The sequence below is a fragment of the Siphateles boraxobius genome, unplaced genomic scaffold (genome assembly GCF_051911475.1).
Source record: "Siphateles boraxobius isolate OS27281-9 unplaced genomic scaffold, OSU_SipBor_1 9, whole genome shotgun sequence".
In the NCBI taxonomy this organism is placed as follows: Eukaryota; Metazoa; Chordata; class Actinopteri; order Cypriniformes; family Leuciscidae; genus Siphateles; species Siphateles boraxobius.
The window spans coordinates 14476324-14495719 of NW_027509219.1; the positions used below are offsets into that span (position 1 = coordinate 14476324).

General features: G+C 40.3%; 1 protein-coding gene across 1 annotated transcript in view; it reads right to left on the reverse strand.

Annotated features, from left to right (window-relative positions):
- Nucleotides 1-1063: 1063 nt before the first annotated feature.
- dok2 (docking protein 2) overlaps nucleotides 1064-19396 on the reverse strand; it is a 31672-nt gene continuing 13339 nt past the window's right edge. The window contains exons 5-6 of the mRNA XM_077224512.1: nucleotides 7725-7900; nucleotides 1064-4709 (exon numbers count right to left, since the gene is read on the reverse strand). Coding sequence (XP_077080627.1) covers nucleotides 3720-4709; nucleotides 7725-7900 — 1166 coding nt within the window. The 3' untranslated portion in view covers nucleotides 1064-3719. The remainder of the gene's footprint in view (nucleotides 4710-7724; nucleotides 7901-19396) is intronic.

Sequence of the window (19396 nt, forward strand, 5' to 3'; positions counted from 1 at the left end):
AGTGGGGTTATCAGCATTGTAAGGCACGCTTCTCACTCTTCAACAATACATGTACTAAATATGTTATATGGCTAATTATAGCAAGAGTTTGTATTTCCATTGAAAAAACAAGCTCATATTTGCATATGGGAAGCAGTTTATTATTCCAGATAGATTTTTGCCATTTTAGCAGATACTTTCTAATGTATCTAATGTAGCTTACAGTGCACTAATTGTGAGCACATTACCCGTGGGATAACCTGGGGTCAAGTGTTTTGCTCACGGGCACAAAAATGATTGAGCAGGACTGTATACTCAGTATCTCAACTGTTCTCTGCTGAATGGGATTTAACAGGCAACCTTTATATTAGCTTCAAGCCTATGGCTAACTCCACTATATAACTAGTGTGATGGGGCCAGATGGGGCCGGTCACAATGTCCTCTTAACATATACATATTTTTGAAACTTGATTATTCTGTTTGATTTTCTCCATGGCTTGGGTTATACAAATGAAAGAAAAATGCTATCTATTTACAAGCAGCTGATGTTTTAGATATGTCTAACAGCGTGTCATTATATACTGTATATCTATCTATCTCTCTCTCTCTCTATATATATATATATATATATAATGTGTGTGTGTGTGTGTGTGTGTGTGTGTGTGTGTGTGTGTGTGTGTGTGTGTGTGTGTGTGTGTGTGTGTGTGTGTGTGTGTGTGTGTGTGTGTGTGTATACATTCATAACCTGGAATGCTAACAGGTCTCATTGTGGTCATCAGACACTGTCATTGTAGTCACTGCAGATGGGGATGGCATTTTGCAGTTTACATCTGAAACAACCAATATTTGAAATATCTGTTTTCAGAGCTTCAACATTAAACTCACGCTGACTTAGTGTCAAGTCTGTTTCAAAGGAATTGTGGGTGTGAAACATAACTTGGCATGAGGCTCATGATCTCCACCTAAAATAAGCATGCTGTGCTCTTATTTAGTGAGTAAGGGAGCACTGAGCACATCAGTTACATTTGAGTTGATTTTTTCCCCATTAATAATTTGAGACATACCATTGAATACATCAAGTCGATTTCTGTGCAACAATACGTTTTTTTTTCTATTATATAAAAAAAGTCAACACCCCTGAAGCTTTTGACTCTCTCACCAATCATGCACACCATGACTCCAACAACAGTGGTTTTGTATGTAGAGGTCCCCTATTGAGGAGAAACAGTGCCCCCTGGTGTTCAACAAACTATCTTACACAACAAGGAACTAGGCCATATAGAGTCAGTGCTCAACAAAGCTTTCATCTTCTTCAGCATTTCAGCAAAGAGCTCATCTCACACCAGACTCCCAAATCTGAAATCAGTGCATCAGTGTGTATTGTATGCACTGCTTTATTCAGTTGTACTGCTCCAGTAGCAGACTCCCGCCACATCCTGCCTAGTCTACTGTCCTACTGTCCTTAAATTGTCCTTAAATTGACATCTGAACTAATTACAATGATATGATGTGTGCATTTAAAATTGTACGGTAAGATACATAAGAACAATTCACATCACATGTGACACAGTTTCATATTTCTGGAGTGCTCTGAAACAAGGAACAGAAACTGAATTGAAAAACCTGTAAAGTGTTTTCCGACTTTTAAAAGTCTCCAGAGTGGGACTCATGAACCGTGACAAGCAGGGAGCCCAGCAGCATCCTAAAAGTGCCCCAGTTTCCCTCTGCAAGTCAAGTTATTATTATTCATGTGTTCCTCAAAATAAGAAGCCTGTGAGAGGGAAAGTCAGAGTCTGGCCTGAATAAAACCATGACACTCAGCGGAACTCCGTTGTCCATCATTAGCGAGCAGAGGATAAAGTAATGGCCGTCATTTTGGAAGAGATCTGCAGAACTTTAATTACATGTGAGCTCCCATCACAATCCCGTTGAACAATACAACGAAAGAGAAGCAGGAATATTAGAGCCGTGTGTTCAATCGAAGCTAAATTACTTCTTGATTTACAACTGGATAAAATCAACTACTCATTTGTAGATAGTGAAGGTCACAGTAGATATGGTTGGAACCTGGACACTTAGTGAGAAATTCACAAGGAATGCACTGCGCCCCTGCAGTTGTGGTTATGCAAATTAGTTAATAGTGCAAACACGCCCACAGAATTTGTGCTGAATGCAAATGCTTAGCATAAATCACCAACAGCTGGTTGGTTCTAAGTACTAGGTTATGGAGGATACATCACAATCTGCTACACTTTTTTGTACGGATTCAGACACCTGAGTTGGCTTTTTAAAATACGAAAGTTGTGTGGATAAAACGTTATCTATATTTACATAATAAGGAGGAGACATGTTTGCATAAAAAATGTATATTCACTTAAACTGGATGTGGGTGCTCATCTGAATAGGCCTTTATGTGCAGTATATATATATACAGAGAGAGAGAGAGAGAGAGAGAGAGAGAGAGAGAGAGAGAGAGAGAGAGAGAGAGAGAGAGAGAGAGAGAGAGAGAGAGAGAGAGAGTAAAAAAAAGTAAAAAATTTGGTATTTGACCTTTTCAAAAAAATTATATTCACTTTGCATCACTACTTTAGCAACTGGTTGAACTGGATTGCAGTTGCTCTTTAAAGAGCCAAATGTGGGCTTGTCTAAATTAATACAATTTGACAAATAAAATGTTCACATACAACGCAACAATTTCACAAATGACAAATAACGATGCGTGTTGTGAATAAGAGTTTACAATGAACCTAATTTACATAAAAAAGGAGTGCTTGTGCTTAAATAAGAATATTCATCGCTACTTTAAGTGCATTTAGCAGCTAGTTAACTACATTATGGGTGCTCTTTAAAAATCCAAAAGTGTGGTCATCTGAATAAATTTTTTTTTTACAAATAACTGTCCTGATCAACAGAATGCAATGTCAATCGCTCCGGCAAATAGCGATGTGTGTTGTGAATAAGGTGCAGTCTGTAATTAACATAATGTACATAAAAGTGGTGTGTTTGCACCCAAAAAAAGGAATATTCATTGCGCAACCCTATTTTAACTAATTTTGTCACACAATTCTGACTTTTTCTTAGAGTTGAAAAATATAAACTTGCAATTAATATATAAACTTGCGAGTTTAAAGTATGGATTGTGAGATATCAATTCACAATTCTAACAATTGCATATTTATATCTCGGAATTCTGCCTTTATAACTAGCAATTGCGAGTTTATATCACATGATTCTGAAATTCTTTGCAATTGCGAATTGCGATAAAGTACGAATTGCGAGATATAAACTCAGTCCTGAGAAAAAGTAATCTCAAAGTTGACAAAAAAAACCTGAGAATTTTGTGTTATAAACTTGGAATTCAATAAAGTAATTGTCAAAATAGTTCGATAAATAGTCAAAATTGTGAGTTTATATCTTAGATCTAAATTCACAATTGTGAATTACAAAGTCAAAATTGTGAGATTTAAACTTGCAATTCCAAAAAAAAAAAGTTTGAATTGTTACACTTATTTTATTTTTTCCCCTGTGGAAACAAGCTTCCATGGATCAAAGCTTTTTGGAGAACAGTAAAGCACTCTGATAACTATTATCCATTCGGCATATTAATTGATTAAATATTTCATTCATTCATTCATTCATTCATTCATTCGCACACTTCATTGTCCTCTGTAGTGGTGATGCCACAAAACTGAGCATCACCAATCATTATGGTTCTCATATATAAGATTCTGAAGCAGTTCTTAGTTATTTTTTTGTGTTACTTTCACCATGATATTATCATATGGTGAACTCTCTTCTTCTTCAGTGTCCTTTTGCTTTGACAACAAGGCTCTTCTAGGAGGTTTAGGAACCGCGTAGTCATCGACAGAAGCATTGTATGGGTACTCGTGACCACTCGGATCCATTACTGTGCCCAACATCTTCCAAGCGTGACCTTTGACCTCCTCCGGTTCATCATAGAGAGATGGAGGGCCACTTGGAGCCACACCGCAACCTTCCGGTTCATCATAGATGTGCTCCATTTTGTAAGATTTTTTGTTTTTGTTCGTGAAACGGGATCTGATAGCAGTTTCATCTATAATGTCATAAAGTGGTTCTGTGTTCTCTACTTTGCCTTTCTTGTCATTTTCACAACTGGGTTCTACTAAAGTGGGTGGAGGGTTTGATGCAGACAAAATGTCTACCATAACATTCTTGGCAATGGTGTCAAAGGGCAGCGAGTAGTCTGAGTCCTCAGGGTTGGAGCATGTGGAACGTCTGTCTTTTGGTTCTCTCTTCTCCCCTGGACTTCCTCGATCTGGATCCGGCGCCATGGCCCGGGAATACATCTCATCCTCTGTGTTGGCCAAGGGACAGCTGCGGAAGTTCTTGACTTGGTTCTTACGTGGCGGAGGCCTTGTGTCCAGGTTCAGACTTTTGACTCCTGTCAGAAGCTTCTCTGTAGGGGCTTCAAGTCTGGAAAGCTGAGGGTTCTGGGGTTGTTTGAGACCGTCTCTGATTGCTCCCTCAGTCACCATACTGTAGACAGACGACTCTTCAGTTCTCATTCGAGGTGAAGAGGGCATGGGATCTCGCTCAACACTTGCTATCTGCTTCAGAGGTAAATGGACTCTGTGTAGATTGATGGCGGCCTCTACGGATTGGAAGATGGTGTTGCCTTGTTTTGTGTCGAACTCAAAATTGCCTTCCCCAGAGTCGCATCTTCGCCCAGCCTCAAAGGAGAATGTTGCCTGTTTTGAGAAATTATAGGTGTAATTAGAAGTCAAATAGGTAGTAAATACACTATAAAATATGACATGGTCAATATGTCATGACAACATGTGTTTTTCATTACTTCAACTCATCAAAATAAGTTAAGCCATTTTAAACTTTATTTTTTTTTAAGTTATTTGAGATTCAAATAGTCAGTTTAATGTAATTTAAGTTGAAATTACTTAATGTTTTTAAGAATTTAATTCTCAAAAGCAATGCATGATTTTTTATATATTTTTGAAAGTTCTCTTATGATCACTAAGACTGCATTTATTTGATCAAAATTACCATAAAAACTTTAAAATATTTTGAAAGATTAATCCTTAAGAAATCTTTCTAATATGCTGTTTACTGCTCAAGAAACATTTATTATTATTATCAATGTTAAAAAACAAAATGATTTGATAAAAGGAAAGTTTAAAAGATCAGCATTTATTAGAAATATAAATATTTTGTAACGTTGTAAATGTCTTTACTGTCACTTTTGATTAATTCAATGCATTTTTGCTGAATAAAAACATTAATAAAAATAAAAAAAACTTTGTACTTTTATAGCAAATCTATAATCTCCAGTGATGGTTTATAATATATATATATATATATAGGCGAGGTGGGCATAGATTTTTTTTATCTAGATTAATCTCACTGTAATCTTGGAATTAATCTAGATTAATCTAGATTAAAATGGCTCATCTGAATTCTGCCGAGGGCATTGAGAATATATGTGCTACCCAAATAAAGACTAAAAGTAAGTCTTTGAGAATAGTTCGCCTCGCGTAGGGATGTGAATTTCTGCCAAAAATGCCATTCGACAATAGAGGAGCAAAAATCGAATATCGTTAAAAAAAGAAAAAACGCACACTCACAATGACAGAAAGGGAGGCCAATTTCATCTTTAGCGATTTGTCATCAAACAAACTTTTTATTAATTGAACAAGTAACATGTTTTCGTCGTTTTTTTTTTTTTTTTACATAGTAGGCTAATTAGAAGAAGAAGAAAAAAATAAGCACGACTACAGTCCTTTTTTGCATCGCCAAACCAGATGCTCGTTAGATCAAAAAATAATGTCATATGTCATAATGATTTTATGTGAACCTGCCTTTACTGGCAATACCCTCCTCCTTTTTAAACAAATTAGTTTTCAATCAATTTAAAACTATTCGTGTGACTATATGCCCCTGCGCAATACACACACATTACCGCAGGGTGGCGGGTGTTCATTTCATAAACTGTACACAATGGTAACGTTAGCTTATTTAACCTGTTAACCTTTGCCAGTGAGCCGACGCTCTGAAGCGTTTTTTTTGTAGCCTATAAATTAATGTAGGGGGGAGCCGGGACGGTTGAAACACTTTTCAGATAAACGTCGTTTTCTAAGATAAGGTTACAGAAAGATTGTTTTTTGTGTGTGTGATCAACAACTCACATATGTGTTATCTTAGTATCATGTGTTATTCGGTAGAAACATAGAATGATTTAAGTAAAAATTTACTTTGAACGGGAGTTGGGTTTTGTTTCAATCGTCCCTCCACAGCGGGACGATTTAAACACAGGGTTGGGACGGATTAAACATAACCGTTTAAACGGTAACTATTCATCTAATTCTTGTTTTAATGAACAATACCTGACAAGTAACTTATGTACATATTGTTGCAAACATATTTTGTCATTTATTTTCATTTTAAGGTTCATATTAACATTTTTGTTCTGTCGCCCAATAAACAATCGGCGATAAGCCTTTGTGCATTTTGCGTAATCTTTCTAATAGGCTATTTTGAAGAAGACAGACAAATCCGTTTACTATTAATCCTAACATTTATTCCTTGAGTCATATTGAGTGATTTAGTCATATTGAGTGTTTTCCTATGACCAGGTTTAACTGGCACGAGTCGCTGTTTCAACCGTCCGGACAGCGCCTCCAGCCATTTAAACCTGTTTTGTCCGTAAACTAAAAAACTCTGATATTATACACTTAAGGGTGAGATGCAGTACTGATACACCTGCCATATTATTATTACAATGGCACATGAAACAATAAATACAACTTGTCAGTCAAAAAAAAGTACCGCACAAAAGATTTCACTAACCACACTCAAAAACAGCTTTCCGGCTCTAACTTTAAAACGGCAAGACGTAAAGAAGAAATGTTTTCGCGGGTCTGATAGGCATTCCGTGCTGTACGTGCTGACGAAATTTGACGTACATAACGTGAGTGGTTTTCAAGGAAATCTCAATGTTTCATCCGTCCCGCGTTTCAATCGTCCCGGCTCTCCCCTATGTCCAAAAAACGGATAATTTCATACTTTTTAGTAGTGCTATCGTGGCTTAATAATCTATTTGGTTCAAATTGGTTGTAAAATGTATTACCTGAATGAAATGAAATCGAATGTATCGTACTGTGGAATCATTCATTCACAGACAGCATACGAAGATGTTCAACAAATAAATATCTTCATCGCTGGCAAAAATATGATCCATTTGCAGATTTGCTTTCACTAGACTAAACTGTAGATCCACGGCCACTTCATCCAACGGTCTTGATGTTCTTAAATCTTCCTGTTACGACTCTGTGTCGAGAGGAGATTGAACGCGCTTCAGACGATTCAGTGCGTGAGGAACAGAACAGATCATTCAGACTGATTCGCGATCCGATTTAGACAGATCTGCCAACTTGTTTGATGAAGTAATCATAATCGAACATAATCGACTCAAAAAAGTGATTCATTTGTAAATTGAGCCCCTACAAAGATACACCGCGCTTGGAAAAAACTCATTTAACAACATGTAATTGCATTAAAATAAAGTAACTTCTTTTCAATAAACACCCTAGGATTTTTTTTTCACATGTGTGTGGACATCAATTTAACATCTTGTCTAAAGGACAGTGTCTTTTTACAGTATCATCACTATACTGGACTCACACAGAGATCACACACCCTGCTTGCCTCACTATGATTAAATGACTGACCACAGGTCACTGTGAAAGCCGTACCTTGTCTCGTCCGAACCTGCGGAGGAAACGGTAGGGCCAGGCGTAGAGAACCTCTCCTGTCTTAGGTTCTTTCAGAAGAAGGCTATCAAAGTCAGTCCGTAGCAGAACTACTCCTTTCAGGCTGCATCTCTCAGAAGCCTCCGTGCGCCTCACGGTCACCTTAAAATCTTTCATTGCTGAAGACAGGGAGGAGAAGCTTTATATTAACAATGTGCCATAGAAAAGAATATAAACAGTATCAGCCGCTTTACACTCAAAGATACTCTCAGATGAAAAACAGTGGATTCAGCACACGTGTCCTCCTGTGGGCTTATGAGTCTCGTTGCTATATATCTTCCAAATAAAAGTTTGAATTTCATTTTATTTTAATGGTCCCTTTGACACATTCTGTTGACTATAAGAAACGTTGTACCTACTAACTCTAGATAGCATGTTAGTGGAGTATTAGTCAACTGGTAGGGAAATGGGGGTTTTACCTGTTTTTAACTCTTTTTGCAAGCAGATTGTATGTATCAGAGGTTACATTCTCATATATGTACAATAATCCAAAGCAGATTTCTTTTGATGAAACAATAGTCACCTTCATTTATATAGCGCTTTTAACAAAATGGACTATTTCAAAGCAAAGAATATACCCAATATAATTGTTTTTTATATAACTGTACAGATTTAGCACATGGCTTGCTCAGAAACAAGCACCTTATTAGATGTCCTCTGCTGAGAAAGGTCAACACCCCATTTGTTACTGCTGAACTAGGGTGAAGTCTGTGGCGTGCAGGATTCTGCTGCTTCTCCAGAGGGATTCCCTATTAGAGGGCTCACCACGCAGATGTTTTTCTACACGGGAGCCGAGATGGGTGATGAAACTCCATTAATTTCCTGAGGTTAAGTGTCAAAAGGAGTTTTTCTGCATATGCTATTCAGTCCAAAAATAGTCAGACCAAAAGTGTGGACTATTAATTAATTGGCTCTGCATAAATTTATTGCAAATGCGGATGTTTCTCAAAGTCTGCTTTAATAGTATTGGTAACACTTTACAATAAGGTTTCACTTGTTAACATTAGTTAACATAGTTAACAATTAAAATGACTTATAAAGCATTTATTCATTTTAGTTAATGTTGTAATTTAAACATTTAATAATTCATATTATTATCAAAAGTTGTATCTGTTCATATTATTTATTGGACCTGAGCTAACATGGACTAACAATGGACAATTTAATTTTTATTAACTAATGTTAACAAAGCTTATAAATACTGTAACAAATGCATTGCTCATTGTTAGTTAATGTTAGTCCATGCATTAACTAATATTGAATAATGGGACCTGTTACTATAGTGTTTCATATCAGTAGTTAAAGGATTCATTCACTTCAGAATTACAATTTCCTGATAATTTACTCACCCCCATGTCATCCAAGATATTCATGTCTTTCTTTCTTCAGTCGAAAAGAAATTAAGGTTCCCTATCAGTCGGTCACTCTCGGCGTATATCTTGACCATCGAATAGGAATCTCGCTAGAGAGGCCAATCTACTTAGAGTGAAACTAAACAAGCCAATGCACATTGGCGTGTAATCATTTGTATCAGCTGTTCAGCCACGCAGTGCGGTTATATAATGAGCAGCAGGTGCGATTGCACTTCAGCTTTTTGCTTCGCAGCCGAGCACTTTGATGCTGTGTTCTCTACAAATAGAGTGTTTAAAGGGACCTCTCCAGGCTGGTGCGGGCATCACAGCGAAATTTGCCCCTTGGTCTCTGTCCATCATGGCTGCCTAATCATCCCCATATACTGATTTGCTTCATCACTGTCTCCTCTCCACCAGTAAGCTGGTGTGTGGTGGGCGTTCTGGCACAATATGGCTGCCGTCGCATCATCCAGGTAGATGCTGGACATTGGTGGTGGTTGAGGAGATTCCCCCTTCCATGTAAAGCGCTTTGAGTACCCAGAAAAGTGCTATATAAATGTAATAAATTATTATTTTTAAGTCCACTTTATGGAGAAAAATCCTGGAATGTTTTCCTCAAAAAACTTCAAGAAAGAAAGACATGAATATCCTGGATGTCATGGGGGTGAGTAAATTATTAGGAAATTTTAATTCTGAAGTGATCTAATCCTTTAAATCTACCCTAACATTGTTATTTAATTATCGCTTCAATTAAAATAAAATAAAAATAACTAAATAAATTAAACAATATTTGGGTTTCATTCTTATCCGTTACATCCACCAGCTGGAGTGCCCTTGATTTCCACCAGAGGGCACTCCTCCCTAGTCCTTTGCCATTCCATCATGAACTACATTTCCCATAAACCTTTGCCCGGACTCATTATGTTCAGATTATTGCCTTTACCCTTGTTAACTCTGCCTACACAAGCCTTGTTTATTCTGCCTACACAAGCCTTGTTTATTCAGTCTCTCATTGCAAAGTCTTGTTTAGTGTTGCACTGCAACTTTGAGCTCTATCGTGGATACCCTGTGTCTTGGTTTTGATCTTCTGTTTGTCTCCCTGGATTTCCCTGTTTGCCTGTGTCCATGACCTTGTTATACATTTGAATGTTTTGCCTGTGTGTTTGATTCTTTACCTGTTTTATGGATTATGATTCTGGATTGCCCTAATAAAGCTGCATGTGGATCCTCAACATTGTGTCTCAGAGCAGTTTGTGACACTTGTTATTCAGAACATTGATCAACGCATTTTTATAGCTTTTTAGTTATTAGCATTTTGCTAATACTATGGTATGGGCATGTGTAAGCAAATTGCTTGCCTGGAGTATGCTGTCGCTCTTTTGAAATACTCTAAATTCATTAACCGATTTCATCGGTGTCCGTTTAAATGACAATGGTGTACTAAAAACAGAAACGTTTTTCCTGTTCACGCAGATCTGCGAAAAGGACTAAAAATGCTGTATTATGCATGCCAGACAAGTAGTTGGCGATGTCACTTTTTAAAGAAACATTATGCAATTTTAGACTAAACACTTAATACGCATGCACATCCTGTCATCAATTTCACAAATTTGCGATAATGGGATTGTTTTCAAAAACTTGCAATTTTTAATGTTTTTTTCACTGTTAGTTGAAAATGGAATCATGTAAACGGCCCCTTAGAATGAGGTAAAGAACAAATTCATGTGCGTATACATACGTGTTGTGCATTAGGCGAAAATGTTCGTGAGAAGTTCTCCTGTGTGAATAAATACAAACAATCCACGCAATTATTAGTGAATAAGACATTGCATGTTACAGTGTTTTGTCAATAATTTTATTTGTGTAACTGCATGTCCCAGAATATTTGTCACAATTCACCATAACATGGCAAGATTTTTTGTGCCCTTCTTTTAAAGGACAAGTTCGGTATTTAACACTTAAAGCCCTCTTTTAAGATTGTTTCTGATGAAATAGAACGGTTAAGATTGAAATTTGGACAAATGATTCTGTCCCGGGAATTTTTGGTTTCTGTGTTAACACCCCGCCACCTCCACAATGGTTTCATAGGGGCACTGGAAGAATCATTCATAAAACGCATTAAACTTTAGTTTCCAAAGACGTGAAACTCACCGAGTTGTCTGGGGTGTTCACTGATATGCTCACACAAAAATTGCTGCATAATATGCTTTCCAACAGGTGTTATCGTAGTTTTTGTCCAACTCCATTGACTTGTATTGGATGTTCTGTGAGGTACGTTATTACTCCGCCGCCGGAAACGGAAATGGGGTTGTTTGTATTCTTTCTGTAGTCTTATGCAGTCGCGGTATCGTAGGCTACGCTATCCAAACATTAGCAAAGGTGCATTATCGTCACCAACTGGGCTGGAGTGTCTATTATTTAAGCTCTCAACGGAAGAATGTCCGGTTGTGAGGCATTTGGAAAAAAGGTCCACAGTTTTACAACGAATGGTAAAACACCTGTTCTTTACAGAATCTTTTACAGCGATTTTTGTGTGAGCATATCAGTGAACACCTCAGACCACTGTGAGTTTCATGTCTTTGTGTAACTTTAAAGTACTATATTTTGGGGCTTTTATTGAATAGAACAATATGGACGAGAGAGATAACAACAGCAGGGAACTCCAGAAGGGATTTGACCTTCGGTCGCCTGAGATACAGCTACAAGTATTACTTTATGCCATAGTTACAAAGGACTAAAACTGCCTAACTTTGTTGATAAAGATACTAGAAAGGGGAAGAAGGAGAGAATGACAAAGAGTGTGATGTGGTTTGGAGGTATCTTTTTTCCGTTTGAAAATTGTGGCTACTCTAGCCACAGTCAAACTTCATTGAGAGGAAGTGTGCCTTTGCAAAGACAATGCTAGCTTCTGTTTGCAGCTGTCAGAACAGAAGTGAAAATTCCACACCTCTCAACAAATGAAAAAATGAAACTTCCTGCAAAAGAACAAAAAAAAAGCCACAGTATATACAGACTAGTGTAAAAATGTAACAAGAGACACATTTCCACATTTACATCCTGTTGTCATGAGCAACAAGTGGTAAGATTCATGTGCAAGATTCTCTGTTTCTATTGCTCTACACTTGGCATTGCACCAAATTTAAGGCAACTGTTTTGTGGTTGAACCCCTCCATTTCCACTTTACCTTCCACATGACCTCATTTGCATAACATTCTCATACACTTTATCGCATTCTCCCTTCCAGGTGTGAGTTATGTTCAGAAAGTTTTAAAATCATAAATGTACATTCTATTCAACAACACACATTTCATGTAAGTATTTAGAGGGGTCTAAATGTCTGAGAGCATTTTCAATGTAAAGCGGCATAAACAGAGAACTTTATCAACCGAGGTGTAGGATTTCTTGTGGCATCCTTTGCTAGTAGAAGGTCACTAGCCAGTGGCTACAGGTCAAGCATAACGTTTCAACCAGCCACAGGAACCCCTTTGTTGGGAAGGAACAACCAATCAGATTAGTTGTTGCTCCATTGCATCAATCACTTTCTGTTCCTGATGAGCCTACCACGCTACCACTTGGGTTTCTCAAGGATGTTAACTTAACTTTACTTCCATGGTCAAAGTGGATATGTTTAAGTTGTGCGTCAATGATACTATGTAAGTAATTTACTGAGTGTTTCTATCGGATGTCAAATACTATGAATAATCAAACCATCGTGAGTTTGTTTGTCTGAGGTGACGACGATCTTAGATTCTAGCCTAAGATGTTCATTTAACATGGATATATTCCAAATATACTTGAGTTCAGAATAATAACGATCACTGATTAATGCTTTACTGTGTATAAATGTATGTTTAAACACTGTATAGATCCGTTCTGTGATTATATAGATTTGTTAGCTTATTGTGTAATGACTGAGCAAAGACATTTCGGATAATTCCGTTTATGAGCGCTATGCGCCACCTAGTGGTAAAAATCGCTATTACATTGTATAATGTTATGTTCATAATAGAATGATATTGGGATAAATGCCAGCTGTTATTAATGATAATGGAAATGTTTGATATTATCTAATTACTGTTATTCACTGTTTCAGACCACACAACATACTACCTCAGATACCATGTCTAATAAGATAGTGCCATTCAATGTCCTGTGGTCTGACTGTGCCGTTCATTGTGCTAAATATTCATGCTGGACCTAATTAAAACTGTTACTTCTGATTCCTGCCTCCTGTGTTCTGACCGGCACACCAGTGCGAGCACAGCTATATTGAACCAGTGCAAATACAGTCCTAAGCAAACTCATTAATATTGGTCCTTCGAGCCGGATCATTGTGCTTACACTGGACCAGAATGGATGAATATCAGACTCAAGGTGCACGTCCTAGACGTTCAGTCCGCCATCCAGCCTATTTGGAAGAATTTGAAGTTCAGTATCCAAATCAAACTAGAGCTTCTCTAACGGCACAGCAGTCACATGGGCTAGAAAATTATCAGCACACTGATCACAGTGATAGAAGGATGGCACACGGGCACGATATCAGTCATCAAAGTATAGACGAGGAGCCTGGCATCCGAACACCTGATTCGTTAGATGCAGGAGACCCAGGAAGAAAGCCCTGGTATATCAAAGATCTGTGGAGGGAAAGAGATGATTATTCACTACAGATGGAGAGCTATTCAATACCTAGGGAATCCAGGGAAAGATTGTATGACCTTGAAAGAGAGAATAGACAGCTTTGTCAAGCACAGCAAACAATGAAAGAGGAAATCGGACAACTGTTGGAGATTCAGAAAGGTATGCAAGAAATGCTAATGAGAAACCAAACAAGTTTAGCTTCTTCACTTCCTAAACCACAGCCCTTAGCTCCAACACCTCCATTGCCTTCACCTAGAACTGTCTACAGAGATAATGAGCAACCTGTTCCTAGACCAGCCCCTCGAGTCCAGCCAGTACCAGCCCCACGCAGACTTCCGACTCCACATCTTGATGCTACAGATATTGAGGCTCATCTCGTTCCTCCCCCAGCCTGGAGTCATTACCCAGACACCTTTACTAGTGATGGATTGACTCATGTTCCTTCAAACATGCTTAACCCCTTTAGTAACCAACAGGACTCACAGCAGGTGAAAACAAAACTGACATCTTCTACTCCTCTTATTCCATCTGTTCCTTCCTATTCTCAACCTTATAGACCACCAGCAAACCCAGTGGCGTGGCATTCCAGTTCAACTAGACAGGAGACAACTTATAGGGGTCCACAGCCAACCATACCAGACTTCATCCATCGAGACCCAGGTGAATTTACCAGGCTTAAGTTAGCTTTGGGAAACTTGTTACCAGAGGATGCAAATGAACTGTTTAAATACCAGGTGCTCATTGACCACTTGAAACTAATGGAGGCACGCCTGATAGCGGACTCGTTCTTGAACTCGCTCACCCCATATACAGACACCATGGAGGCGTTAACTGAGAGATATGGCCGTCCTCATCAACTGGCTCTAAACAAGATAGCAGCTGTTATGGATTCTGCAGATATCCAACCTGGTGACACGGTTAGCTTTGAACGCTTTGCTCTCCAAGTCCAAGCACTAGTAGGCCTCCTCAGGACATTGGGGTCAGAGGGAGAGGTTGAACTACGCTGTGGTTCCCATGTGGCGCGACTTCTCACTAAATTACCTACAGAGCTACGTGCAGCCTTTAGAAGGAGCATCAGTAATGAACCTGGTACCATGTACACACTCAATGATCTGGCAAAGTGGCTGAAGTTTGAGTCATGGTGTCAGGACCATGATAGCTTTGCGGGAAACAAAGCCCAGAGAGACAGAGTCAGACACAAAGTTGACTTAAACAGAGAACCCAGATTCAAGTCCAGACCAGCCACAATTCTTCATGGTGCAGATCAGACAACTTCAGCTGAAATAGTACGGCAACCATCAAATAAATTTGAGAAGAGTAATGCATTCTGTCCATACTGTGATAACAGAGAACATTATCTCAGCCAGTGCACCATTTTCCAAGAACTCACTAAAGACCAAATCACAGACTGGATAAAGAGGAACAACAGATGCTGGAAGTGTGCACGCTCACATCGATCTGCGCAATGTACTTTAAAGAAGCCCTGCCACAGGTGTAATGGCAAACACTTGCAGATCTTACATGACGTCAACGTTAAGACAGCAAATGAGGGTACTTGTCTGGTGAGCTCTACCACAAAACCACTGCACTTGGACAGACCTCCAAGTTCTAAACGAGTCCTTTTGAAGGTGGTTAGAGTTGTCCTGGAGCATAACGGGCAGAATCTGGACACCTATGCCGTACTAGATGATGGATCTGAGCGCACCATCCTCCTGTCATCAGCAGCCCAAATGCTAGGACTCAAAGGAAAGACAGAGGATTTAACCTTAAGAACCATCAGGCAAGATCTTACTACACTCAAAGGTTCAGCAGTGTCTTTCAGAATTTCAACACCCACTCAACCACACAAGAGTTATAAAATCCAGAATGCCTTTACAGCTGAACCCTTGAGCCTGGCGGAGTACTCGTATCCCGTGGCAACCTTACACCAGAAATACAGCCATCTGAAAGGCCTCCCACTCCAGCCCATTCATAAGGCTCGTCCATTGTTGTTGATCGGAGCTGACCATCCACATCTCATTACCACAATAGAGCCAGTTCGCCTTGGACCACCAGGGGGCCCAGAAGCTGTTAAGACACGACTGGGATGGGCTCTGCAAGGTCCGGCTCGTGTACTGGAGGTAACGCTTAACACTCAGCAGTGTTTACATGCCACTTTTATCCCTTCACAGGCAGAGTTGCTTCAAAATGTGGAAAGGCTTTGGCAGGCTGATGTCATTCCAATCAAATCAGAGAGGTCAGTCACACGATCAAAGCAAGACCAAGAAGCTATAGACCTTCTACAAACCCAGACCACAAGAGTATCAGTTGATGAAGTGTATCGATATGCCACCCCCTTACTGCGCAAGAAGGACATGCCACTCCTTCAGGCCTCAATGGAAGCAGTGCTACCTAATTTAAGGAACACTGAAAGGTGCCTTGAGAGAGATCCAGTCAAAGCGGCTGCATATAAGGAAGAAATAAAGAAGCTGGAAGTCGCTGGTTATGCTGTAAAACTTTCCCCCCATGAAACCAGCAAAGAGGGCGAGTCATGGTTCCTACCTCACCATCTAGTTCAGCATAATGGCAAGAACCGTGTCGTTTTCAACTGCTCCTTTCAGTGTCGAGGCCAAGTTTTGAATGACTACCTGCTGCCTGGTCCAGCTCTAGGTCCATCATTGCTAGGCGTCCTTCTACGCTTCCGTGAGTATACTGTGGCTGTGAGTGGCGACATCAAGGGAATGTTTCACCAGGTCCGCCTTCTACCTAAAGATAAACATCTCCTTCGCTTTGTGTGGCGTGACCTGGACAGAAACAGGCCTCCGGACATATTTGAGTGGCAGGTGCTACCCTTTGGTACAACTTGCAGCCCGTGTTGTGCCATTTATGCTTTGCAGCGGCATGTCAATGATCACAGTGACCCTGGTGATGAGGTCAGATCCACAGTTGAGAGGAACTTCTATGTAGATAATTGTCTGCGGAGTGTTCCATCTCCTCAAGAGGCCAAACAATTAGTTGATAGACTGTGTGGACTCCTAGCTACTGGAGGTTTCCAACTCCGTCAGTGGGCAAGTAATGTGCCTAGCGTGATTGAGCATTTGCCAACTGAAGCACGATCTGACAGCACTGAGCTGTGGTTATCCCAAGACCGAAATGACACCCAGGAATCCACTTTAGGATTGAAATGGCACTGTCAATCTGACACATTCGGTTACAAGCCCCGCCATGTAAAGCCAGGAAAATGTACTCTGCGTCACATTTATAGAGTATTAGCAACTCAGTATGATCCCCTTGGATTTATCCTTCCATTCACCACACGGGCTAAATTGCTGGTTCAGAGACTATGGGATAAGCAGAGAGAATGGGATGATCCTAACATGCCTGAGGATCTCCTGGAGTCCTGGAATAACTGGGAAAGGGAACTCCCTAACCTGGCCACCATTACACTGCCTCGTTGTCTTGTGACATCAAATACAGACCAGTCTACGGTTACCAGACAGATTCACATATTCTGTGACGCTTCGGAGAAGGCATATGGGTCCGTCGCCTATCTGCGGTCAGAAGACCTACAAGGCCAAGTTCAGTTAGCCTTCATTATGGCGAAATCTAAAGTTGCTCCTAAGCGACAACAAACCATCCCAACCAACACTGGAATTATGTGGGGCATTGAATGGTGCTCAACTGGCCAAACTCCTTGAAGCTGAACTCACTTTAGAAATCAGTAAAGTGGTCATGTGGACAGACTCCACAACTGTCCTTGCATGGATAACGTCTGAATCCTGCAGATTCAAAGTATTCGTTGGGACGAGGATTGCAGAGATCCAGGAACTGACTACTGGATGTACCTGGAGGTACGTAGACTCGTACAGTAACCCAGCTGATGACCTTACCCGAGGTAAAATGCTTGCAGAGTTATCAATAGCCAACAGGTGGAGCCAAGGTCCATCATACTTGCTCCGACCCGAACCGGAATGGCCAGTTACTCCTCCTATACAAGATCCCATGGATAAAGACGAACAGCGAAAGGGTATTTTCTGTGGATTACTAACAGAAACTACTGCCCCTAACATTCCTGACCCGGCCAACTATACTTCCTGGAGTGACCTCGTTAAAGCATCAGTTCAAATTCATAACCCCAATGAAACCACTTCTGCAGCGGACTACCAGGCTGCAGAAATGCTCCTCTTTCAGAAATCACAAATTGATAGTTTCCCTGAGGAGTACAGACTGCTCAAAGCGAAAAGACCAATTCTCTCCACCAGCCGGCTGTTAACCTTAGCCCCAGAATATGATGAGTCTTACCAGATAATCCGAGTTGGTGGTCGTCTTCGTCGTGCAGAAGGAATGGAGCCATCAGTGATCCACCCTATAGTGCTAGATCCTTATCACATAGTCACCAAACTACTAATAAAAGAATATGATGACAAGCTCTGCCACCCCGGACCAGAGAGGGTATTTGCGGAAATACGGCGAAACTTTTGGGTGCTAAGAGGGCGTGAAGCCATCCGTAGGCAGCAACATCTATGCAAAGAATGTCGCAAGTGGAAAGGCAAACCAATCATTCCAAAGATGGCAGATCTGCCACCAGCCAGACTGAGACTCCAGAAACCACCTTTCTTTAGTACGGGCATGGACTGTTTCGGACCATTTCAAATCAAAATTGGCAGACGCAGTGAGAAGAGATGGGGGATAATCTTTAAGTGCCTTACCACAAGATGTGTTCACCTCGACTTGCTTACCTCTATAGATACTGATTCCTTCTTAATGGCCCTGCGGAGGTTTGTAGCCCGTCGTGGCAAACCATGTGAATTATTCTCAGACCATGGCACAAACTTTCATGGTGGAGAAAGAGAACTTCGAGAGGCCTTTGCATCTCTCAGCCCTCAACTGCAACAGCATCTGGCCAAGCAGAAAATATCTTTCCATTTCAACCCACCAAGTGCTCCACACTTTGGGGGTGCCTGGGAACGAGAGATCCGCTCTGAATAAGAATGCTCTTCGTATCACCATTGGCTCACAGACAGTATCTGAGGAAGTGCTCCTGATAGTGCTTATTGAAGTGGAAGGGATCTTGAACAGTAAACCTCTTGGGTACACATCTTCCAATGTAGCTGACTTTGACCCAGTTACGCCCAATTACCTACTCATGGGGCGGCCTGATAGTTCATTACCACCTGTTATATATCCAGCTCCAGAGCTCATGGGGCGGCGGAGATGGAGGCAAAGCCAGGTGCTAACTGATCAATTCTGGTCAAGCTTTATGCGCCATTACTTGCCAACACTCCAAGCTCGTCACAAGTGGTGTAAAGATACGAGTGATATTTCCCCGGGAACTATTGCTATGCTTGTAGACCCACAACTCCCACGTGCCATGTGGTTGGTCGGCAAGGTAGTTAAGACCTTTCCTGGATCAGATGGTCATATCAGAGCAGTGGAAATCCAAGTGAAGAATAAAGTATACACTCGGCCAGTTGCAAAACTAATCCCACTTCCAGTCCTTGCAGATGACGAACATGACAAAGACTCAGATCCCCCTAAATGACTGTCCCATTAAAGTAGCAAATATGTTCAACATATTTGGGGGCGGCGATGTTGGGAAGGAACAACCAATCAGATTAGTTGTTGCTCCATTGCGTCAATCACTTT